At 40.7% G+C, this 26,409-nt stretch overlaps 1 protein-coding gene and 1 long non-coding RNA gene across 4 annotated transcripts in view; both read left to right on the top strand.

Annotated features, from left to right (window-relative positions):
- The first annotated feature begins 472 nt into the window (after nt 1-472).
- LOC114780071 (uncharacterized) lies at nt 473-1,463 on the top strand. The gene is made up of 3 exons (XR_003747023.1): nt 473-1,065; nt 1,228-1,309; nt 1,417-1,463. It is a non-coding gene; the product is annotated as an uncharacterized LOC114780071 (long non-coding RNA).
- A 17,686-nt stretch (nt 1,464-19,149) lies between these two features.
- Nucleotides 19,150-26,409, top strand: part of LOC114780055 (transient receptor potential cation channel subfamily M member 4-like) — a 40,810-nt gene continuing 33,550 nt past the window's right edge. For 2 of the 3 annotated variants that reach the window (XM_028967561.1, XM_028967562.1), the window contains exons 1-4: nt 19,150-19,433; nt 23,495-23,556; nt 23,690-23,867; nt 25,919-26,099. In XM_028967561.1, coding sequence (XP_028823394.1) covers nt 19,362-19,433; nt 23,495-23,556; nt 23,690-23,867; nt 25,919-26,099 — 493 coding nt within the window. In that variant the 5' untranslated portion in view covers nt 19,150-19,361. The remainder of the gene's footprint in view (nt 19,434-23,494; nt 23,557-23,689; nt 23,868-25,918; nt 26,100-26,409) is intronic. The other variant, XM_028967563.1, reaches the window with a different exon arrangement.

Here is a 26,409-nt window from a genome sequence, read left to right on the forward strand (position 1 = left end):
ACAGGAGAAAAGTACAACTTTTCTGTACAATGTACAGGTCAAACAGGACATAACTGGACAACATCATGTAGGAGGCTTATAAGTGGATATGTTGGATAGTGATTGCACACTGGCTCTAAATGCCATTTATTATGACACCTTTCTAGTTAAATGTGGCCATATGAATAGTTTGCCCTTAGGGGCAAAAATAATTTTCATCAGAACCAACAATACACTTGAAAATCAAAGGATTAAATGAGAGAACATGTTGGCAGAAGTAATAGTAGGACTGTGTTTAAAAGTGTGTTTGAACGGGTGCTGACACTTTGTGTACTGTGAATGGTTTTGTAAGGCAGAGGACATTTCTGGGCATGACTCAGTGGAAAACAACTCCAGATGTCTTTAGCAGGAAATGTGCACAATAGAAGTGGACAGGGAAAAAAGAGAGCTGTGGGAAGGTGGGGGGAGAAAATACTTGCGCTTTGGATGAATATTGAATAGATGAGCATTCCAGAAATAATTTATTACAAATAATTAAATGGCTATGAATCACACAAACATAAGATGATGTATCCATATATAGGAACAGATAAAAGTAAATTATTTACATTTTACCTAAAAATGGGACTTTAATGGACATTTCAGTCTTGATCAGTGAGACAAACCAGAGGACAAATGACAGGAAAGGGGTCAGCAGACTATGTTTGTAAAAGATTCAGCTATTTTAGGAGCCGGCTTTCCTGCAGGTGAGGGAAATGAAGCAATTTTCTGAGAAACAATCACTGCTATCACTGTTAAGAAGTTTGGCCGAGAGTATAAAAATGGCAGAGTTAGCTCTGAACACAACAACAACAAGTGAACTAAGAATCGAAAAGCTCATAGAACATTAATAACAATCTGAATAATGCAATATTCAAATCTAAAGATTTTTGTTGGCATTTGCTCTTTACTCTAGTTATGTTGTGTAAAGGTGTGGTTAAGTCCAAGGTCTGTCTCTATACCAACATAAAAGCCAAAAGTGGAATCCTTCTGAATTAGAACCCTCTATGACAGATTTAATGGAACACAAAAAGTCCTGCAACAGAGGTGAGTCCTTTTTTAGTTTTATTATTTATTTGGAATAAATCTGAGATTAATAATGAACCTGAATGTTTTTGTTAACAATTAACCTGTATTTGAGGTAATTTATCTGCATGCAATAATCATATATATTCTGTGACATTAAAATGATAAATCTCTTTCTAATAGGTCATTTTGTAATGAAGCTGATGACATTATTGTTTGTTACTCCATTTGGAACCACAGACCAATCACAGAGAGACAGTAAAAGGTACCACCATACACATATTGTTGTGTTAAATCTTGCAATAGTCTGTGGTGACATTAAATTATATTCATACAAAACAACACATTCCTTCCATTCCTTTTGATTCTTAGGACACAGATAGTTACACTACCACAAAAAACAGGGGACAAGAGATACTTGTCCATGGATACTCATTCCATGTCTACAGCTGCACAAAATGTATTTCTGACCAGCCCTGTGCACAGGTGAGCAATGAGAAAATACTTAGGATTCATAGTATTTATTCATTCATTTTTAATGTTTGAAATAACATGCATAAATATATATATTAATAAATATATAGGTTTCGTCTGCAACGTGCTGTACCACGGGGTTGTCAACTAGGAACTTGCCAGCTCCACAACCTTGCGAACACTTTGTACAGAATTGGACAACCCAGGGGTAAGGAGGAATCCAAGAAAACCCGGGACCCAAAGGGATATGGACGTTAACAAAGACAATAGTTATGGAAGCCACATGAACAAAAAGAACTGTAGAATTAAAGATTGCATGAGTGATTCTATTAACTGGTACTCAGAAGTTTTTTGTAACTTTTGTAACTGAGGGTGTTTTAAAGAATGTAATAAACTAACAGAGGTTTTAGGTTTTAGAGTAAAGGAGAGGACGTATTTATCTATTATGTATATGAAAAAAAGTAATAAGGCAGATAAAAATGGTCATACAGTTCCCCCCATTCATCCCTCCTTTTTAACTACCATACTAGACATTTGTTGTACTTATGCTTTGTATTTTGTTATATTTTCCACTGATATTGCATGCTAACAGTGTATAGCAGGATACTGACAATGAATTGTATATGCATAAGCGAAGTTAGAGTAAAAAACTAATGCATAATCTGTATAAAATGCATGGACCTACATAAACATATACACACACATAATGCATATTCTTCAAGTGCAAGTGAATTTGTACTGTGTACATATCAGAATGAAACCCTTTATTTAGTATATTAATTTGAAAGAGTAGCATACACATTTGGATTTTATTTATTGCTTTATATATTAATGTTTGTATATTTAAAAGTAAAGTGAAAAGTGAAGTGAAAGTGATTGTCATTGTGATGCACAGCACACGGTGCACACAGTGAAATGAGTCCTCTGCATTTAACCCATCACCTTTAGTGAGCAGTGGCCAGCCATGACAGGCGCCCGGGGAGCAGTGTGTGGGGACGGTGCTTTTGCTCAGTGGCACCTTGGCACATCGGGATTCGAACCGGCAACCTTCTGATTACTTCAGCTTGTGTGTACTTGTTTCATTACGAGCAGACAGCAGTCGTTGCCAGCAGCTATACCACATTGACTATACCAATTTAACTAACAACAAACTGAATTTAGAAGGACAGAATCAGTCAGGTGACATAACTTAAAAGTTCTTCAGATCTCATCATGAAATGATTATGTGTAGAGATTAAACATCACCCTCTTCATAAGCCCTGTGGTAGGCTGGCTACCGACGCGCTCTGTTTAGAGATCCAGCATCTGTGACTTAGCATCTGCATGAACGAGTGAATGAGTCTCTATATAAGCATTTGAAGTATTTTATTTACATGGATTTTGTGTTATAAAATTGATTCACCATTTATATACATGTAGTTATTATTATTTTGAAAAAAGTGAATTAAGCACAAAAACTGTAATAAATTCTGGGGATTGAAAACTACATTTACATTTACGGCATTTATCAGACGCCCTTATCCAGAGCGACTTACAATCAGTAGTTACAGGGACAGTCCCCCTGGAGCAACTTAGGGTTAAGTGTCTTGCTCAGGAACACTTCTGGTCCAGAGGTGAGTGTGTTTCCCACTAGGCCACTACACCAGCCCACTACAGAGTTAATGAATCCCGGTCGAACCTTGTGTTTGCATACTGTCCCCATCTTGGTGCGGGTTTCCTCTGGGTCCTCCGGTTTCCTCTCGCCATGCAAAGACATGCACATGAACTGGTGACTAAAGTGTGTGAGTGAATGGTGTCTTGCTCTGGGTGAGTCCCTGCAGTGCACCCAGTATCCTGTGATGGGCTCTGAAAGTGTGCCCCCTGGTGGACTGCCCAAATACATGGCTGCCTTCCATCTACTAAGGGGATTAATGAGCTCTGACTCAGTTTCATCCATAGTAATTTTTATTTTATATCCTTAAAAAACATCTAAGGAAATTGCTGAAACTGCAAAAAACTGTCCAACCCATTAAAAACTGAAAGGATATTGAGAAATTGCATGATGTCAGCTGACTACCCAAATACCAGGTTAATCCATCAGGAAATTTCTTCTTTCCTAAATGGCACAGGCACATTTCCAAGATTCCAATGCCAGGATTTATTGGGCTCAAAGAATGGTTCGGGGAACATAAAACATAATTTTCACATGGATTTCTGCATTTCCATATCCAAATTTGTTCTGCAACAGGGGAAGAAGCTCAAACACTCACAGAGGAAGAGCTGAGCTGAGCAGTAGGAGAAAAGGCTGTAATGTAATGTAGTCAAACAGCTACACAGCGGTGGAGCCCAGGGGGTGGATGAGATCAGTCCTGGGTATCTCATGGCTATGGATGTTGTAGGGTGGTAGTAGCCTAGTGGGTAACTCACTCGCCTATGAACCAGAAGACCCGGGTTCGAATCCCACTTACTACCATCGTGTCCCTGAGCAAGACACTTAACCCTAAGTTGCTCCAGGGAGACTGTCCCTGTAACTACTGATGGTAAGTCGCTCTGGATAAGGGCGTCTGATAAATGCTGTAAATGTAAATGTAAAGGGCTGTCGTGATTGACACATCTCTGCAACATTGCATGGACATCAGGGGCACTTCCGGTGGAGTGGCAGAGTGAGGTGGTGGTCCCCGTTTTTAAGAAGGGGGACTAGAGGGTGTGTTCCAGCTATAGGGGGATCACACTCCTCATCCTCCTGGAAAGGTCTACTCCAAAGAACTGGAGAGGAGGATCCGGTCGATAGTTGAATGTGGTTTTCGTCCTGGCCATGGAACTGTGGACCAGCTCTTTACCCTTGCTGGGGTCATTGAGGGGGCATAGGAGTTTGCCCAACCAATCCACATGTTCTTGTGGATTTGGAGAAGGCTTATGACCGTGTCAGTCAGTCAGTCGTCAATGCACACTGGTGCTTATTGAAGTACCTTTTGATTTAATTACAGCCTTCAGTCTTCTTGGCTTCACACCTTCCATCAAACAAAGAGACTCTGATTAACCCCAAGTTCAGATGTCCTGGTAGTAGAGTTTCCATGACATATACGTGTTTTCCATGACAGTTGCCTGTTATACCAAAAGCCATGTTTCACAGACAGCTTAAAAAGCATCAAAGGGATCTCATTTCTGAAAGGTATAAGTTCAGAGAAGAATACATCAAAGCATTGGATATACCACAGAACACAGTGAAGATGGTCATCAAAAGGTAGAGAACATGAGGGAACACAGTGACAAGGCCAAGAGACCTCCTTCGAAACTGATGAAAAGATAAGCTGAAAACTGGTCAGGAAGGATGCCTAGAGCAACACTAAAGCAGCTGCAGGAATTTCTAAAGGATTCTTACCTGTATTCTTTATACACTGATAAAAATATTGACCTTAATCTACTTAAAAAAGGTAAGGCATCAGATTATTGTGTAGATACTTAATTTATTGTGTGTAAGACCTATGGTTTTAAAGTAAATCCAATTTGAGTAACATCTATTTAATAAAGCCAAGATTTCTTTACTTGTAAAAGTTGCAGTTACTACCAAAACCCATTTCTTACATACAAAAAACCAAGTAGTCTACACAAAGACTAGCTTTACTTCATCTACATAATAAAGTGATGCAAAAAGATGCCTTACCTTTTTTAAGTAGATCAGACACAACAACTCAAATCATGTTTGGTCTACTCAAAAACTATATGTCCTCTATCTGTGACATTCCCCATCACAAATCAATGTGCATGGAGCCAAGACCATAATGATAAATAACCAAGAGCTGCAACTATTAGTTGATTAATGAATTAGTTGCAATAAACAATTTGTATAATTTTCTCTGAGTCATATTTTGAAGAACAAAAATCTAATTATCTGATGTGAAAGTTTTAAATTGTGGACAGTTAACACCAAACAAGAGATACTGGGTTGCATCTTTGGCTTTGGCAAACCAGTGATTGATTTTCACCATTTTCTTACGAATTGATTTATCACACATACTATTAACAAGACCCACAAGAGTCAATCTCAGGTTTAATTATGCATCTAAATCCAAAACAAAACTTGTCAGTTATCTGAAACAAAATAAAAGTTTTTCTTAGAGGTCAGAACCCCCTAACAGTTACGTTCATATTCTTAAAGTGTAGTGATTGTCACATGTGATACACAGCAGCACAGCACACGGTGCACACAGTGAAATTTGTCCTCTGCATTTAACCCATCACCCTGAGTGAGCAGTGGGCAGCCATGACCGGCGCCCGGGGAGCAGTGTGTGGGGACGGTGCTTTGCTCAGTGGCACCTCAGTGGTACCTTGGCGGATCGGGATTCGAACCGGCAACCTTCTGATTACGGGGTCGCTTCCTTAACCGCTAGGCCACCACTGCCCGGTTACAGATACTGTACACTGATGAGGCAAAAATCTAAGCTAAATCCAGCATCTCTCAAAAATTCAATTAACAGTAAATTACAAAATAAGGCATGTGCCTTATGTAATGTAATGTAATATTTTTCTGCATATTAGAGATCCGAAAATGAAAAGTGTAACCTGAGAGCATTAGGGGACCCTCCGAATATGCAGTGTGTAAACCTATTAGCACAACTTTGTACGAGTGAGTTCAGTCAAAATCTACACCTTCAACGTCATCTTAAGCATGCAAACAGACCTTGAGATCGTAGACTTTGGAAGACCTTTTTTTGTTTGCATCCTTCAGCTCCAGAAAGATCTTCTGAAAGACCTCAAATGTATATTTCAGTTTATTAGGGTACCTTAGGTCCAAGGCATAGAGAAGGCCCATCAGATAGGTGCAAGCATGAGCCACATCTGGGATACCAAAAAAGATTTCTGCTCCTTCCATGGCTATTCCAGCTAGCTTGGGGAGATCTTCTCTGGCTTTGCTGACCACAAAGATGCCATGGACAAATGTAGTAATGGCTTCTTGGACAGCTGCAGCATCGCTGTCATCGAAAACCTGTGAAATACAACAGGGAATAAAAAGTATTATTGTATATATAAAAATATCACATATTTGGGTCTGTCATTTACAATTCTACAAATGGCGATAGATCTGATACTACTTATTTGTTATTTCACTACAGCGTTTAACCATATAAAAAGCAAAATCATACGTCAGTAGAATATCTAATCTAAATGTAATAAAGTAATCAAATCCAACTGTCAGTAGCAGTTCTCAGAAAAGCCCAGAATGTTCTTTTACATAGAGTAGAAGTAGTCTCCAGGCATCTGTGATGATTTGACATGTTTCACTGTCATTTTTAATTAAGACACTAAAATCTTATGAACACCACAATGGAAATAAGTCCTAGATATTGTGTTCTTTTTTATCCTTGATTGTCCATTTTTCCTTTTTGTGTAGGGCATGTTGATACAATCAAATAAATCAAATCCCATTAATTTTGACATAGGCCTGTTATTTAAAATCTACTAGAAAATCTGGTCAAATTGTCATCATCAAACAGCTTTTTTCCACAAACTTGTATCTCATTGACAGGTCTTTGAATCAGTTATATATTCAGGAGGTAGAGCAGTCGCCTGCCAATCGTGGGATCGATGGTTTGATTCCCCGCTCCTCCAGTCATATGTCAAAGTGTCCTTGGGCAAGATACTGAACCCCAAATCACCCCCGGTGTGTCAGGTCAAGATGCATAGCAGCTCTGTTATCGGTGTGTGAGTGTGTGTGTGTGAATGGGTGAATGAGAAGCAGTGTAAAGTGCTTTGAGTACCACAGGTAGAAAAGCGCTATATAAGTGCAGACCATTTACCATATCTTCCTTACCTTGAAGTCCTTGATTAACTCCCCTAAGTTTTCACCAAGGTAGACAATGAGGCCCCTTATCACAACTTCTCTTCGGGACTTGATGTTGCTGTCCTACAAAAATATGCCAATGAGATTACTCATTAATATGCGATTAATTTAAAATACAATATTATACTACTATTAGTTCAAGTTCAAGTAAACTTTATTGTCATCTCTTCTATATATTGTGCAGATATACAGAGAGACGAGAAGACGTGGCTCCAGTTTACACAGTGCAACATAAAAGTAGACAACAAAAAACAGATGCGGCACATGGAATACAATATATAAATAAATAGGATACAGAATATACATTTTAGCTAAAAATGAAGTGTTAAAAAGTGACCAGTGGTATATACATGTTTAGACTGTGCAAATAAACAACAGTAGTGATAGTACAGTTATTGGTTTCAGTGCAACAAGAAGAGGTAGTCCGTATAGCAGCGTGTGCATAATTGCAGCAATGAAGTATAAAGTGCAGAGGTGCAACAGAGTTAGTCCACAGTGCGAGTTAGTCCACAGTGCGAGTGTGTGTGGGGGGAAGTATGAGTGCAGGTAGTGTGTTCAGGAGCCTGATGGCTTGTGGGAAGAAGCTATCACGCATCCTGGAGGATCGAGACCTGATGCTGCGGTAGCGTCTGTCGGATGGGAGGAGTGTAAAAAGTTCATGTGATGGATGTGCAATGATGCAGAAGGCTCTTCTGATGCAGCGCTTGTAGAAGATGTCCTGCAGCGGCGGAAGAGACGCTCCGATGATGTTACCAGCTGCTTTGATGATCCTTTGAAGCTGCCTGATATCGGCAACAGTACTGTTACCGAACCAGGCGGAGATGCAGCTGGTCTGGACACTCTCTATGGTGCCCCTGTGGGAGGGGGCAGGTTGGCTCGCTTCAGCCGTCTCAGAAAGTGGGCCTTTTTGGTAATGGAGGTGATGTTGGTGGTCCAGGTGAGATCGTCTGAGATGTGGACTCCCAGGCACTTGGTGTCTTTTACAGTCTCAACCGTGGAGCCGTGGATGCTGAGTGGGGTGTGTGTGGGGCGAGTTCTCCTGAAGTCGACGATCATTTCCTTTGTTTTGTCCACATTCAGCGACAGGTTGTTCTCACTGCACCAGGCGGCCAGCTGCTGTACCTCATCTCTGTAAGCCGACTCATCGTTGTTGCTGATGAGCCCCATCACGAATTTGATGATGTGGTTCGAGCTGTGCAGGGCGGTACAGTCGTGAAGTGGACTGAGAACGCAGCCCTGAGGGGCTCCGGTACTCAGCTTGATGGTGCTGGAAACGTTCTCGACGATTCGGACGGACTGAGGTCTCTCTGACAGGAAGTCCAGTATCCAATTACAGAGCGAGGTACTCAGTCCCAGCTCGCTCAGTTCCACACACAGTCTCCGGGGGATGATGGTGTTGAATGCTGAACTAAAGTCTACGAACAGCAATCTAACATAAGAGTCTTTATTGTCCAGGTGTGAGAGGGAAAGGTGAAGTGCAGTGGCCATCGCGTCCTCAGTTGACCTGTTTGTGCGATAAGCAAACTGCAGAGGGTCCAGTGAGTGCGGGAGGTTGCTTTTCACCTGTGCCATGACAAGTCTCTCAAAGCACTTCATGGTGATGGGGGTCAGAGATTAGACACTAGAAAGCCACTACATAAAACTAACTACTAATACATGCCTCGTTTAACAAGTCAAGGGTCTCAAGGTTTTTCCCCACGGCTCCACCCTTCCTCCTGTACAGGCTCAACAGCTTGGGTGTGTATTGGTCCAACTTGCCCAAGAATGTGGATTGCAGTGGCTTCAGTGTGATCCTGAGGAATTCCTCCTCTATCTGAGAGACCAGGAGAGAAACATGGAGATGTAGAAACATGAGATACACACACACACACACACACACACACAAAAGAATTACAGACAAACATGGGCAAGAGAAACATGGTATCCTGACTGTTCTGAAAGCAACGTTTACTTGATAAGTGATGTAAGAATACTGCAAAATGATCCACAGGTAATTAGGTGAGACTAGTATCTGGTAAATATACTGTTCATTTCCCCACCAGTTTTAATCAGATAAGTTTAGCCGTTATTCTCAGCTTCATGAGCTAAGCATTGAGCTTATTTGTGCTCACATATGATGGAGTGTACATTTACATTTACATTTACAGCATTTATCAGAGTGTACAAATTTTTGCTTTACTGTTTAATTTGGGCATGAAACTTAAAACTTAGCAGCTGTCTACAACTATCCCTTTAATATTTCAATGTTGTACTTGTGCACCCAAAACACTGTTGAATCTTAAAACTGGAAGTTGTCTATCGTTCACTTCAGAAAGTGTCACCCAGGTTCCAAAAGGTGATAATTAAAATGTTCAATATACCTGGGAAAATTCAAACAACGCGGGCCATCGAGCTTTGGCTTGTTGAGGATTCCAAGTTTTTTGACATCTTTTCATTTATGACTTTGTTATTGTCTCGCTTCTTGCACTCATAGAGAAGGTCCACTGGCTCCTTCTCAAGTGTTGCGTTGGTTTCACCTTGAGGGTGAGGTGGGAGGTACTTTACCTCAGATTTCTTTGCCTTTTTCAAGTTTCTACACGGAGAGCTAGAGTCTTCAGTCCATTTTTTCTTTCTAGAGTTTACATTCAGCTCTGGTAGTCCAAGGTGTCTCACTTTTGCTCTGTAATTGCCAAGCTTATACTTCAAGCTGTCGTGTTAAAAACTACCCTCAGAAGTAGTTGATGAAGAATTTAAAGCTTTCTCCTGTATGTCTTTCATGCTCAAGATCTGTGATAATGACTGGGAACATACTGTTATCTTTAACCTTCCTTTTTGTCCAGAATGTATTCAATTGGCTCAACCACATTAACAGTCTTCTTATAAAACTCCTTTCTTTTGTAAGATGTGGCAAGAGGACCATCACTTCTAAAAGCTCACCCAACTGTTTGACTAAATCAGAGATGACTAGATCACCAGTGAGCAGTGGTGGCCTAGTGGTTAAGGAAGCGGCCCCGTAATCAGAAGGTTCAAATCCCGATCCGCCAAGGTGCCACTGAGCAAAGCACCGTCCCCACACACTGCTCCCCGGGCGCCTGTCATGGCTGCTCACTGCTCACTCAGGGTGATGGGTTAAATGCAGAGGACAAATTTCACTGTGTGCACCGTGTGCTGTGCTGCTGTGACAATCACTTTTTTTTTTTAACTGTATAAACCATTGAAGGATACTGGGTCCCTCAAGCATGGGTGCTTTGCAACCAGGGCCGTGGCAACCTGCTCCCTTTGTGCTTGGGAAGGATAGGCAGTGTAAACAAAGATGCTATCTGCTAGTTTGTCCAGAATGTTGGATTTTACTGCAGGATTGTTGAGTAAGGTCCCATCCTTACTGTAAGCTTCGTTTGCTGCTTGCAGAATGAGTTCAGTATCAAAGGAGAAAGCAGGTCTCTCAAACTGAGGAGGCAGAATTAAGACAGAAGTATGATGCTGTGGAACAGCTGTCCTCTGATGACTCTACAAAACTAGAATCAACACTCTGATGGACTCCTTTTGCAATCCTCAAATGTTAGTGTGATCACTGGTTCAATAAGAGCCACCTTGATAGTGTCTTTGTCCTTTATATCCTTAGTTTCAAGTAAAGTAAAAAACTGACCATCAAAACCTCGGCCCTGAAACTGAATAGTAAAATCTTGTTTAATTTCAAATGTCTCTTGTAAAATAGTCTTCAATTCCCCCACAGTCTGAGGGATTCCCAAGGGCAAGAGAAGCTTGCGAATTTCTTCCTGCAGCATGACCCGAAGTCTGACAGACATGTTGAATCTGTAGTAGGAAAAATGTTGGAATCAGACATGAAAACAATACATTTACATCGTATTTAAATGTATGTTGAGTATAATCTGTATATGCAGAATTATTAGTATTTTAATGCAAGTAAAGATAAATACATAAAGTATTCAGAGGTCAACAACATCACTTACATATTAACACCTTTAATAATTGTAACACCTTTCATCCATCCTAAAGAGATTTAGGTGTTGATAAAATCAAAAGTTTTTTTTACATGAATTTCATCCTTAGCTTCAATCCTCTCAAAATATAATAAAATATTTGTGTGTTTTTGAGATTTAACCCCTTTAATGCCAGGTTTTGTCATTAAAACAAAGGTGTTTGGAGGGTTAACATGTGACATTACTTCAACATTTTTTTTCTATTATATCTCAATAATCTTTTGTTTTTTTTAGGTATACTGTATGTTTTTTAATATTGTTTCTTTAAATTACACTGGTTTTCTTCCTTTTATGACACCATGAAATCTGCTTGAAAAATCAGCACCATCAGCTAGAGAATAGCTTGGCTTTGATTGCTGTTTGCCATTGTTGCTGTAAATTTTGCTGTATTTTCTACAGTTTCATCTCATACAAACCAATGACAGTTTAATGCATGCACACATTAATCTGACCACGAGTGAAATGAAACTATGATCCTGGGAAATGTGAAAACTATTTGGAACACTGACGGTATCGAAGAATCAAGAATAATTTTTTTAAACATGTCAATGTATTATGTATTTACATAATCCTGCAGGGGAATGTGACGCTTCAAGGTTAAAAAGTCTCTTTTGCTCAACAGTGTATGCTGCTAGTGGATAGGAATCTGTTCATTCCTGTTGGTATGTTGAATGGCTCGCTTAAAAAAGCTACGTTTTGCCTCAAATCGCATCGTCCACAGAGCTACAAGAGGTCCAAATGCTCTGATCAGTTGAGGATAGTGCTCCAAGAAATGGTGCTTTGGCAGAAGTCTTGCTTCAGGGAAAACTTGCAAGTATCTATGCCTGTGTTCTGATATCTTGGTGTCCAAGAATTTAATTGTGTCTTCTGTGTGAATTGGAGAGACCACTAGTTCCACAATGTCTTTTAGATCCATTATAAGATGCCATGCTGGTTCACTCTCTGGAACTTTGAAACCAATGATAAGAGGGAGCAAACGTTTCCACCTATGCTGTGCGGGCTGTCAGTTTTGTCAGTCCACTTATAGGTGAACTGCCTGATTAAGTCATTGAGTTGAATTAATGTGGAGTATTTCTTCTTGATTATAACATTAAGGCTCAAAGCCAGCTCCAGAGGTACTATTCCCTCGAACAAGTCGCGTAGCAAATCTGGTGGATACCCTGACAAAACATGAAAATGTTTCAATTTGTCCGTTAAGGCACACTGCCTTTCACACCAAAGCAGCGAGTCAAACGGGGACTTTCCACAACTGCTTGCAGATGAAGCGAATGTTCCTCCTTTGTCCTGGCTTCGAAAGATCCAGTTCTCACTTCTTTTTCCTGAAACTCAGGGAGCTGCCCCAAAGATCCAGAAAAGCGTTCCAAAAAGCCACAAATTGAATGGGCACCTAAATTGTCAGCTATTACACTAACTACTGTTCCTTTGATTTTCCTTGCAAACACAGGAATAAAGAGTCCTTCCTCTTCCAGCTGGACAAGGTCCAGTACTGCCTCATAACCATACTTCTTTACATCAACAGCCTTGCAGAGCAGTGCTAAATAAATTGACTTCAGTGTTGCCCGAAACTGTGGTGGAACATTTGCCAATACCCAATACACTGCAGTAATCTTGTATTTCCTTCTAGATGTTCCAAGGGGGTTGCAAACCTCAAAATCAATGTACAGAAGAAGAGAGATTGTTACGCTTTCAGTGGATAAAAATGCATTTTCTTTAAAATGTGTTCCATCACAAAATGATTCGTATCTACCCTCAGAAGTAGTTGATGAAGAATTGAAAGCTTTCTCCTATATGTCTTTCGTGCTCAAAATCTGTGATAATGACTGAAGAATGGGAACATACTGTAATGTTTTACCTTCCTTCCTGTCCAGAATGTATTCAATTGGCTCAACCACATTAAAAGTCATCTTTTAAAACTCCTTCTAAAAGCTTCTAAAAGCTGTGCTGATTGGGTTCGACTCACCCAAATGTTTGACTAAATCAGAGATGACTACATTTACATTTACAGCATGGTAGTAAGTGGGGTATGAACCCGGGTGTTCTGGTTCACAGGCGAGTGTGTTACCCACTAGGCTACTACCACCGATGACTAGGTCATCAAGTACACAGCCATGTTTTCAGTATTTCTTATATCAGTACCTGACACCAAGCAGGATATAAACTGGAGCTCTGCCACTACTTCAGAAATGCACTTACTTGGTACATTATAAATGCTCTCCAATTTTAATAATAGGTGGCCCAAGTTCAGTTCAATTTCTTCCCTTTCAATTCTTCTGTATTATACTCTCCTAGAAAGTCACCTGTTCCTGAAGGTTCCTCCTTTGCATCACTGAGCTCATTTGAACAATGAGCTTTAGCAATATCTGTGATATTTGTCTGAGCTATATGTGCAATTTGTGGCCGAAAGTCTCCCAAGGAATGAATGGCGTGTTTTCTGGATCTATGTGATGCAAAGGTTCCATACACGTTTGTGTAGAAATCACACTCTTTGAAGACACATTGGACAGTTTAATTTTTCTGATGAACTCCAAGATGTTGGAAGTAATCCTTCTGAGTGGAGAAACAAGAACTGCAAAGTTCACAGTGGAAAGAAATTACTTCTGGTGGTGACTTTTAGCTGAATGTTTCCTTGACAAATGTGACTTGAGGGTATTCCAGGTTTTGAAGGAGCAGCGGCAATCAGCATATAGTCATGGAAGAAATTTGCTGTGGTGTGCATTTGTTTCAGGTGCAATCCATCCCATAAAAAGTAAAAGTCAGATGCTAAATCCAAGTATGTCGAGACCAGAGAAGCAAATAGGTTGGTCTGTCTGGAGTAGACTAGGATGGGACACAACTGCAAGATTCTGCATGATGCTGGGCTACAGTCAGGTGCTCGTCTTCAGTTTTGCAATGTTTCTGCCTGGTTGCCTGTCCTTCCACAAAAGTAAAAAAAAAAAAAAAAGACCACAGTAAATTTCTGCTGTTAACTTGATAAATGTAAACATTGTCAGATATGTAATAATTATACTATATGTTTATAGGTGGCTGTGTGGAGCTGGTATGTTATACAGTATGTTATAAAGTATGTTATATTAGTTTTTATATTTTATCCTCATTAAATATGGGTGGACAAAAATACACATACTCATACTCATATATTTGTGTTGCATTCTACTGAACAGAAATGTGTGTATTTTTGTCCAACCATATTTAATATATATATATATTACAACTAACCAAGTGTATACAAACCTTAATCCGTACAGTTTAGAGACAGCTGATAACAAAAAGTCATAGTTACTGACCATGGCAATTAACCAAAACAACACTATAATAAAACATCCAAAATCCATGACAACTAGCGACTCAAATTCACAGATTTGACCTAAATATCATCATTAAACGTCTTCCACATTTATATTTTCTGTAGAACATTCAGAAGCAAACTATCAGGTTGGAATAAATTATGGATTTACAGACCAGGCTATGAGGAATTCAGAGGCCTAGATGTAGACTGCAGTAGATTACAAACACAGCAGCAGCAGGTCTATGAAACCTGAAATGAAATTTTAAAAAAAATTAACTATTAAGTTCAAATTAAAAAACATGCATAACAGTGGTGCGCAAGCATGCATGCAGGAAGACATATTTGTTTCTTAATAGCTAAATGAGAAAGACAGGTGATCTCTATGCTTGAACTTGGAAAAAAACAGGACCAGCGCACATCTGGTCTCTACTTAAAAGTTGTGGTAATTTCTTTCTCTTGTTTTAAATTATTTGTGGATGTTTTTTTTAGTTTTCAAGTCATGCGGGAGACTGTTAACGTACAGGTTTTATGGGCTACAAAAAGTAAAAGGCCCCTGGATTCAGCTGTTACTTAAATTAGCTTGATAAAAGAGGAAAAATGAAAACACCTTAAAAAAAGACAAGCTACACCTTCCTTTTATCAAAAATAGTTACGCTCTTCATGAATTCAATGCATTAATATTGGCCTGCGTGTCATTTTTGGAAGTTCTGTTGGCGGGTGTCCCGAGCCAGAGCATGAAAAAAACCACATAAAACATTATTAAAGCTGAAAAAGACAGGACTATCTCACATAGATGCTTATGGGAAAACTTTATTCTTACCTTAAACATCCGTGAACTCAAGCACACGTGCAGCCTGCGGGAATGTGGCACTCGTGTTTCAAATGCAAGACCCAGAATGCATCAGGTGGCGCAAAAAAAATGCAAATTATTATAATTTAAAACTGAGATTCCTTGACTGATCTTGCTTGAAGAACATACCATACCATCAAGTGTTTGGACACACCTAATTTGTAGGATTTATTGAGACTTAGATGGAGTCATTTTGAAGAATCTAATGCAAAAAAAACACATTTAGTATTTGTTGTATCAGGAGAAAGTGAATTATGTTGGATGAATCTGAAAAGAGTCGACTCTTTTGACCTGAATGGCTGCTTTGTTCACTATTGTTATCATCAAAAGTTGCTTCATGAGATGCTCATTGACATGAGTGAATGATAAAGTGTTCAGCTCAGACCTTCAGGACTGTTGGAAACCGATGTCGAACTTAAGGTGGTGGGGAGAAGACAAGAGTTCAAATGCTGTCATCACAGCAAAAGCTGTCCAGAGAGAGAGAGAGAGAGAGACGCAAATCTTCAGTTTTGAACTATAATCTAAAAAAATGCAAAAAACATAAATGAAAAGGTGCGTCCAAAAGTTTCAATGGTAGTATAAAAAATCAAAACACATTTTCATTTACAGCATTTATCAGACGCCCTAATCCAGAGACACTGTCCCCTCAACTGGACCTGCAAAAATCCATTTATGTTTGACGAGCACTTCATCCTAAGATTCTCAAATTTATCTCTATGTTGATATAAATCGCTGGTTGTCGCAGTGGTGTCCAAAAAATAAAGTGGGCTTTATTAATAACTGGCCAATATTTAGGGGGAAGCCTGGTCTTTTTGGGCGAGACGGCATCCACCCCAACTGGGCGGACGCCGCTCATCGTCTAAAAACTTAGCTCATAGTCTTAGAACCAAAAAACAAAACTGACTCGCCAGAGCCGAGACCAGGCAGCAGACAGACCAGCTAAACCGAGCGTCTGCCATTTGCGTAGAGCCGCCACCCAGCGTGTACAATATTGACACTGTGTCTTTACCTATTAAAACAAGAGATTCTACAAGAAACATTAATAAAACTCATAAATATGCTGACACTGTGTCTGTTCCACGGACTGGGCGGGGTGTCTGTTTCAGCAACTTACTCCCCGTTACTATCACTCCTTCTGAACGTACCACCATTTCACTTCACTTTGACACAGTGTCAATTATAAAGTCCAGTTTATCACAGAGTCCCCCTGTAACACAGACAGTGTTAAATTCATCCTAGTTAGGCTGTCCTAGTTAGGGTACCGGGCCACTGTAGCACCAATATACCACTATTACCACAGATTTCAGTATCGGTCGTACAGTGCAACCGTCTGCTGCTGCTTCTGTTTGTTTTCTCCGAGACACGGAATCAAGCACCCAGACTACTGGCAGACACCAGTGAAGAGACCAGCAAATAAATCCTGGTTCCAGGACAACTGCTAAATGAAACGAACCAGAGGGTCACCACAGCCACCACCACCATAACAACTACAACTTCAGGGATTTTCAAGTGGACCAGTAATACCATAATCAACACGTAATCTAGACCATGACACTGGACTACATTCTGGACTTCTCCAACCCTACAACTGTAGGACTTATTATTATATCATCCCCAACCCTGCACTGACACCATTTGCAGGCTCACTCTACCCTGGAAGGGGGTCCCTCTCTGTATCACTCCTTCCCAACGTCTCTTCCTTTCTTCTTTCTTTTTTTTCTCTCTCCTAGAGTTTTCTTGTGTGGAGTTTTTCCTTGTGTGCAGAAGGGTCAAGTGTGGGGGTTGATAAAAGTTGATAACTTCTCTAGATTCACTGTCACTAAATATTCATTTACATTTACATTTACAGTATTTACCAGACGCCCTTATCCAGAGCAACCTACAATCAGTAGTTACAGGGACAGTCCCCCCCTGGAGACACTCAGGGTTAAGTGTCCTGCTCAGGGACACCAAAAGTGGGGTTTCGGCAGTCGTGGCCTAACAGTTAAGGAAGTGGCCCTGTAATCAGAAGGTTGCTGGTTCGAATCCAGATCCGCCAAGGTGCCACTGAGCAAAGCACCGTCCCCACACACTGCTCCCCGGGCACCTGTCATTGCTGCCCACTTCTCACTCAGGGTGATGGGTTAAATGCAGAGGACACATTTCACTGTGTGCACCGTGTGCTGTGCTGCTGTGGATCACAATGACAATTACTTTAAATCATAATTTTTTTCAAATGAATTTTATTAAACTTTGTGACTTTGTGGTCTTCTGGTTCATAGGCAGGTATGTTACCCACTAGGATACTACTATCCACATATTGTGTGCATTTTAGGGTGGTAGTAGCCTAGTGGGTAAGACATTACAGTTACAGGGGGGACTGTCCCTGTAACTACTGATTGGATAAGGCCGTCTGGTAAATGCTGTAAATGTAAATACAGCATATTACATATGTTTTTGAAAAAAAAAGACATCTTGTGTGTATTTTTCTTATCTGAAGTAGAACAGATTGCTCTAAGGTTCACCTTGCAACATACGCAACATTACAATCATTTCCAGTTGACATGAATAACATTGATTATGTGGTTATTGACTGAGAGGGGAATGGAAACGATGGACACCAAGGGTAGTGAAAAAAGGAACACGGTTTATTGAGAGCAAATTAAGGGAAAGGGCAAAAACAAGCCACTGAAACCAGTCTCTTCTGGTTCTTCTGGTCACTGCTCTCTACGCCTTGCACACGGCCACGAGAACCCTCCAGTTCTCCTACAGGCCAGCAGATGCATACGTTTCCACACACGATCCTGGATTGCGCACACAAAACGACAGAAGACATTAAGCACAAATCATGCAGAGGGAGACACAGGGGACGGGGACCCCACCAGGGGATATGGAGCCCCAGTCACGCCAATGGTGAATGCTGGAAATGTAAATGTAGGCACATAAGCCTCAGAGATGCATGTGGGGATAGAAGACAGAAATGTCTGGACTGATTCAGGTGTAAAAATTCAGGTTTGAGAAACATGACAGTGGGTTGTTGACCTGGTATCCATGGAGACCCCATAACATCTCAATACACTCTCAGCTGTCAGAGGCTAGCCTGTTATAGTTGCAGGTTTTAACATGAATACACTCCAAATATAATTGTTCAAACAGTTTTGCAATACAATTTTATGCAGATTTAATCTTCCTTCTAGCCTTAAAGCTGGTTCCCCTGACACAATTGGATTCATGTTTCAATTGTTCATTTTTGTTCTATTGATAAGTGAACCATAGAAATGCAGAAGTTTTCATTTCACTAAACCATTAATACAGAGAATGTGTTCTATGCTTTTGTTCATATCTGAAAGGTCTGGTCTTCAGGCCATTTCTGCAGGGTGCTGCTGTTTCAGCTGAGCTTCTGTTTGCGTATGTGCTTATTGCAAGAATCAAATTTACGACAATATTAGATCTACAAAAATCATATTAAATGTTGTCCAAAAGTGGATGCCTAGTGGTTTACACAATCCCTTGTTTTAGATAGTTGTGTAATTGTTCGGAAAATTAATTACAAAATTAATTACACAATTACACAATTAATATTGAAAATCCCTCAATATTAATCATTAATGCATGGAACCCTGCATCTTCATGGTTAATAGGATTGAAAATAGGAACAGAACTGCCTTTTTAATTGAACAATTCTTATTTAAATCACATGCTATATATGGGCTCTTCTGCAACGTGCTGATAAGTGCACCCCTGCTGCAGCACAGCATTGTTCAGAGGGCGTCACACCCAGAAAAGAGGTGTCGCCGTGATCCGTGGCGAAGGAACACTTCGTCAGGTTTATCGGGAGCGTGCGGCGAGGGACATAGCGACGAGGGACAGAGCGGCGAGGGACATAGCGACGTGGACTTCTGGCGACAGGACACTCGGCCAGTAAATATGAACATTTCGGACCCCGACAGACGAGGGAAGAGAAGCGGCTCGACACCAAGGAGGACCGAGAAGGAACAGGTCACTGTCACTTCCGATGTCGCCATGTGCTCGGTTCTACAGATCCAGTGATATAGTAAAAAAAACCAAAACGATCTAGTAAAATGCGGAACTGTGAGAAACTAGCGTTTAATGCGCATGTGCAGATACCAGCTTCTATTTTAAGTTCTAACACGTTCTTGTTCAGTGGTCATACAGACCTTTTTATCTATCGATTAACTTGTTATAAAAGGCCTGAGGTTCTTTCTACCAGCCGAAATAGGCTACATAAACTATTCTACTTCTAAAATTGACCAGATGTTGCCATAGACACTTTTAAGAGCGTAATTTCAGAGGAATAGAGAACTGATAGAAGGGGACATTTCAGGCTGCATTTGGCGTCTTATAAGAGTTAACAGCCCTTGTAACGTGTCGAATGTCGCATTGCATGTCGTGCATTAAGTTCTTCGTCCTCCTGCCATTGCGGAAGTCCGGTGCAGCCCAGCCCGCCACCATACACACGTTTTACACCTTCACGATGAAGGATCTTTTTCAAAAGTACACCACTGGTGGTTCCTCGGGTGAACAGGTGTTACGCCATATTCTGTGACCGTCGGATCTTGTGACCCTAGATAAATAAAGATAAATCAGGTGATCAGTCCCGCACGCTTTTTATTTTCATTTGTCCTAAATTTTTACGTTTACTTTACTTTATTTAGCAGACACTTTTATCCAAAGCGACTTACAAGAGGAAGACACCAGCAATTCTCGTTCGATTTCTATAGAATTTTGAGTTTACAAACTAAGAGCCCTGATAAGGCTCAAACTTGTCAGTGAAGAGCATGCTCAGAGATTGTTAGGTGCTAGACGAAGAAAAATTATAATGTATTTATACATTTTTGAATTGTTTGTGCAATGTGTACGCATGTGCGTGTGTAAGTGTTAAATGACAGCCTTTTGCGTTTCTGATATATATATACACACATCAACCTAAATTATCAACCAGAAATAACATGGAGAAATGATCTACAGTGCGACAAATATGCGACCCCCCGGGGTCACAGAATATGGCGTGACACCGGGTCGCCTTTAAAAACCCTGAAGTTACGCTGATGTGACTGTGCAGCCTGCACTCTTTTCTCTCAGGATCTCTCCGTTCTGTAGTAATGTAATAATGACATATCTCATACATTCGGACCACATCTTTCATAACAATTAGCATTTTCCTGGTTATTGATTATTGCTTATGCCCTGACTGCCTTGTCCTGCATAATTCCTTACATCCCACATCATTTATTAGACAAAATGACAGCAGAGGTTCAGAGTAAGTAAAAAGAATAACCAGAATACAGATTTTTTTAGAGTATTGTTTATCCTAGAAAATCTGACATCAGGAGCATATACTGACTTATACAGAGAACCAGAATTCAGATTTTAATTATGACCCCTGGAATATGCCCTGACAGTGATAAAGGCTTGTTGTTTGGAAAAACCCCACTGACCTCAGTGGCACCATGGCAGTTCGAACCGTCAACTTTCAGATTATGGGTCCACTTCCTGACCTGCTAGGCCACCACCGCCTTTATGACGACATCTCCGTGAATGCCCGCTCGCTTCTCTCCTCCTCATTAGCATTTAATACTACAGACGGTGAAACGGCGCGTCCTGCAAAATCTCATCGTGTCTGTAATTCTGCACCAAGGATGAATTTATTGTGAATAGAATATTGTTTTAATTTAATTCCGTCTGAGACCGCTGAGCATCACTTCCCATCACCCACAGGGAGGTGGTCCCGGACCGCCCGGAGGCCAGTTACCATGCATGCTGTGTCCCTCCCTGCCACCTCCCATTTACCAAACCACAGAGTTGCCTTATAAGGGCGCATGCAACCCCTCCCATTGCACACCCCTTCTGCTGCCTTCAGTCGCGGACTGCCGGGGCATTGATACCTGTACCGCAGGGAGGTGCCTTCTGAGCACATCCCATGATTCGACCCTGACTTCCACCCCCAGAAGAATTGCCCAGACACGCACACTGCACACTGCACACTGCACACTGCACACTGGCTCCTTGCTCGTTCATAGTTGTGCTTTCACACTTCAGGGAAAGGTTGCTTGTGCTGGACCCCTTTGTCTTTGACTCTCGAAGTTGGATTATTACTTGATATTTCTGACTCGGTCCTAATAACACAAAATCCTAAATTATGCATTTTTAAAAAAGGTATATCAGCATTATATCATTATCAGCACTATTTATGGCTGTATTTTATACACGTAAGGACCTGATAGTGGGAGCTTCATCCAGAGAAGCAGTCAATCCAGATTCCAAACTCTTTACTATGACCAGGACCAAAAAGTTTTCCAACTTCAAGACAAGCAGCTGAAAAGTAACTTCCAATCTCCCTCGTTGTGGAGTTCTCACAGCATGGATAATGAGAATGGTGTGGAACCCGCCCATCTACACTGGAGGAACTTGTCAATGATCTCAAGGCACCAAGAAAACAGTTGGTAACACACTACGCCATGAAGGACTGAAATCCTGACGCCCACAAGGTCCCCTGCTCAACAAAACACATGTACAGGCTTAGCACTGAAACACACTGAAATGTTTCCTCTGTATTTATCAGTGTGCCGCCATGACTCGGTGGCACGTCAGCAGTTCTGCCCCTGCCTACGTTGACCACTCCCTCATCTGTGGCGTTGTGTTGGCCTTTGTTGTGGGCAGTCCAACCAACACCTGGATGTGTGTGGAGCTGTGAGGCGGGATGGATCATCTCTGCTCACTAACACAATATTTGAGAGTAATGGGTCTTTTGTGGATGTACAAAATGAGTTCAGCTCAGGAAAATGGGAGTGTTGCGTTTAGATTTTTGTTCGGGGTACGCTACTCACAATAAGTTATGGACATTGTTATTTACATATGTAGGAGTGCTTTTCCTATTTGCTCTGAAGTTTAATGAAATAGGTAAAAGTTCCCTTTGATATTTTTCTTGAAGAAACACAATTTTTATTAGTTTAATATTTATTACCCCAACTATTTAGACATCAACAGGAATCGCCCCAAATAACAGAAATGGACAATGTCAGTAGCGGCTGTTTCCACCATTTGCTGCAATGACATCTTGGCAGCGACGTCTCATGCTCCTCACCAGCCTCATGATGTTGTTCTGAGGCACGGCGTTCCACCAGGTCACGTGGGGGTGGGGTACGATCTTTCAGTCTCTGCTTCATCTGGTCCCAGACGTGCTGTATGGGGCTCAGCACACCTGTACACAATGAGACCATTACATGGAAACCACAAAATACCCCCCCAATACAATTACAATTACCTCCCTATCCCAAAAATGTCTGAAGTGAAACAAACGGCGTATGTATGACATCCACTAAGTCCCACAATATCCCTAACTTATTGTGAGTAGTGAACCTGATTCCGAGGAGGACTGGGTGAAAGTGCTGTGGTCAGAGAACACGGAAATTAAGATCAACTCAACTCGCCGTGTTTGGAGAACATCGTCCCTTCCGTCAAACATGGATTTCTAAACATTATGTTTTGGGGGTGTTTTTCTGCCAAGGGGACGGGACAACTGTACCACACCAAAGGGAGGATGGATGGGGGACATGTACCATCAAATCTAGGGGGAAAAAATCACAGCATATTAAGGACAGCATATTAAGGCCTTGGAGAGGCCTAATCCCATAAGGAGCTGAAGGTTCGAGTTGCGAACATTAGCCACAAAACATGAATGATTTGGAATCCCCCTGAGATATGTGCAAACCTTGTGGTCGAATACAAGAAACGTGTGACCAACAAAGGTTTTGCCGCCAAGTACTAGAGCACATTTTGCAAAAGGATCAAATGCTTATTTTCATTTACAGCTATTTCAAATGATTTTGTCTAGATTTTATTTTATTGGTCTGTCTCTCACTGTTAATTACTTTAATAAACCTACCAACTAATTAAAGACTTTATTTGTTATAAGCAAACTTAGAAAACCAACTGGGGTTCTAATTATTTTTTTCCATGACTGTAATATACCCCCCCCCCCCCCCAATTAAATAAACAAATACATAAATAAATACATTTTAATATGGTCTTTTTTTCAGGGCTGGATTCCAAAAATAATCAGGAAGAGAGTATGCACAACATTTGTAGAAGATTCCTTTAGGTAAGCGTTTCAAAGCAACCATGTAACACCTTTAGTAATAGTAAGGTAGTATTAATAGTAAGGTATTTAACGTAGTTAAATCATAAGCGTGTGTTTTTGTCTTAACTACTATCCAGAATTTTTTCTTTGTCAGTAATGGCCAGCTCTGTCAGTGTGGTGAGAGGAGAGAGAGCCACGATTCAGTTGCCCTTGGTGACCACTTCAGCACAGCCATGGTGTGTCATTGGGAGAGTGCTCAACATTCCTCTGATTCACCAACCGATGCCTTTGGAGAACTGGACTTTGCTGGCACCAGTAAGAAACACAGCTATGTGAGTCACCTGTGATAGATTGGACACCTTTGTCCTCTAGCTCGTCCAAAGCCTAATACAGTAAACATTCATTAGGGCTTTCAGAACTTTCAATGAAACGAACATTTTGCAATGACTGAGTCATGATTAATTACACAGAGAGTGATGGAGATTATCTGGCAATTGTATTAATAAAACTGTGACAGTAAATACAGAGGAAATACAGGGAGTGCAGAATTATTAGGCAAGTTGTATTTTTGAGGAATAATTTTATTATTGAACAACAACCATGTTCTCAATGAACCCAAAAAAATCATTAATATCAAAGCTGAATGTTTTTGGAAGTAGTTTTTAGTTTGTTTTTATTTTTAGCTATTTTAGGGGGGTATCTGTGTGTGCAGGTGACTATTACTGTGCATAATTATTAGGCAACTTAACAAAAAACAAATATATACCCATTTCAATTATTTATTTTTACCAGTGAAACCAATATAACATCTCCACATTCACAAATATACATTTCTGACATTCAAAAACAAATCAGCCACCAATATAGCCACCTTTCTTTGCAAGGACACTCAAAAGCCTGCCATCCATGGATTCTGTCAGTGTTTTGATCTGTTCACCATCAACATTGCATGCAGCAGCAACCACAGCCTCCCAGACACTGTTCAGAGAGGTGTACTGTTTCCCCTCCTTGTAAATCTCACATTTGATGATGGACCACAGGTTCTCAATGGGGTTCAGATCAGGTGAACAAGGAGGCCATGTCATTAGTTTTTCTTCTTTTATACCCTTTCTTGCCAGCCACGCTGTGGAGTACTTGGACGCGTGTGATGGAGCATTGTCCTGCATGAAAATCATGTTTTTCTTGAAGGATGCAGACTTCTTCCTGTACCACTGCTTGAAGAAGGTGTCTTCTAGAAACTGGCAGTAGGACTGGGAGTTGAGCTTGACTCCATCCTCAACCCGAAAAGGCCCCACAAGCTCATCTTTGATGATACCAGCCCAAACCAGTACTCCACCTCCACCTTGCTGGCATCTGAGTCGGACTGGAGCTCTCTGCCCTTTACCAATCCAGCCACGGGCCCATCCATCTGGCCCATAAAGACTCACTCTCATTTCATCAGTCCATAAAACCTTAGAAAAATCAGTCTTGAGATATTTCTTGGCCCAGTCTTGACGTTTCAGTTTGTGTGTCTTGTTCAGTGGTGGTCGTCTTTCAGCCTTTCTTACCTTGGCCATGTCTCTGAGTATTGCACACCTTGTGCTTTTGGGCACTCCAGTCATATTGCAGCTCTGAAATATGGCCAAACTGGTGGCAAGTGGCATCTTGCCAGCTGCACGCTTGACTTTTCTCAGTTCATGGACAGTTATTTTGCGCCTTGGTTTTTCCACATGCTTCTTGCGACCCTGTTGACTATTTTGAATGAAACGCTTGATTGTTCGATGATCACGCTTCAGAAGCTTTGCAATTTTAAGAGTGCTGCATCCCTCTGCAAGATATCTCACTATTTTTGACTTTTCTGAGCCTGTCAAGTCCTTCTTTTGACCCATTTTGCCAAAGGAAAGGAAGTTGCCTAATAATTATGCACACCTGATATAGGGTGTTGATGTCATTAGACCACACCCCTTCTCATTACAGAGATGCACATCACCTAATATGCTTAATTGGTAGTAGGCCTTCAAGCCTATACAGCTTGGAGTAAGACAACATGCATGAAGAGGATGATGTGGACAAAATACTCATTTGCCTAATAATTCTGCACTCCCTGTACATGCAAAAGGTGTGTCATCTGAATTGGCTCTAATACCGCTTTACTGTTCATCTGTCTTTGTGTAGGGTTGACTTTTAATTTTACAGCCCGCAATGAGAAGCAAAAAACAGTGTTTACTCACTCTTGCTTGGTTTAATGTGTATTTAATGTAGGTGGACCTACATTAAAAGAATAAATTCAATTTCAGATATTTTATACAAGAAAAATGATTGCATGTATGTGTATTTTACTGAATATAGCATGTGCTTGTATTTATACAGAAAATAACCGCTAAAATATCCACCTCCCATCTAGTTCCTGCGTCTGTCCTGTGATACACCTCCTCCCATTGTCTACACCCTCATGACTGCTCATTGGGGTTTGAAATCTCCCAATTTGGTCGTCTCAGTAGTCGGGGGTGAAGGAAAGTCAAAGGTCAAGACTTGGGTACGAGAGGTTCTACGACAGGGACTGGTCAATGCTTCTCAAAGTACTGGTAAGAAATGTCAAGAGTTCACTTAACACAATTTAAATAATATAATTCATTTTTAAGGTCAGGTTAATTATGAATGGAAAAGCACCTTTAATACCATTTTAATTAGCATTGGTATGTCATACAATGGACACCTACCAAAATGTTCCAAACAGTTGACTTGTCTCAAACCTCATTGTGTTAGATAGCAATGTTTTCAAGGTCAGAAATGGCCACACAGGCCTTTATTTCCTCAGTTTCCAGACATAAACGGGTGGAAGGGGTGGCATGCTAGAAAGTGGTCGTGAATTTGAAAGATGTCGTCAGTATAAAA

The sequence above is a fragment of the Denticeps clupeoides genome, unplaced genomic scaffold (genome assembly GCF_900700375.1).
Source record: "Denticeps clupeoides unplaced genomic scaffold, fDenClu1.1, whole genome shotgun sequence".
Taxonomy (NCBI): Eukaryota; Metazoa; Chordata; class Actinopteri; order Clupeiformes; family Denticipitidae; genus Denticeps; species Denticeps clupeoides.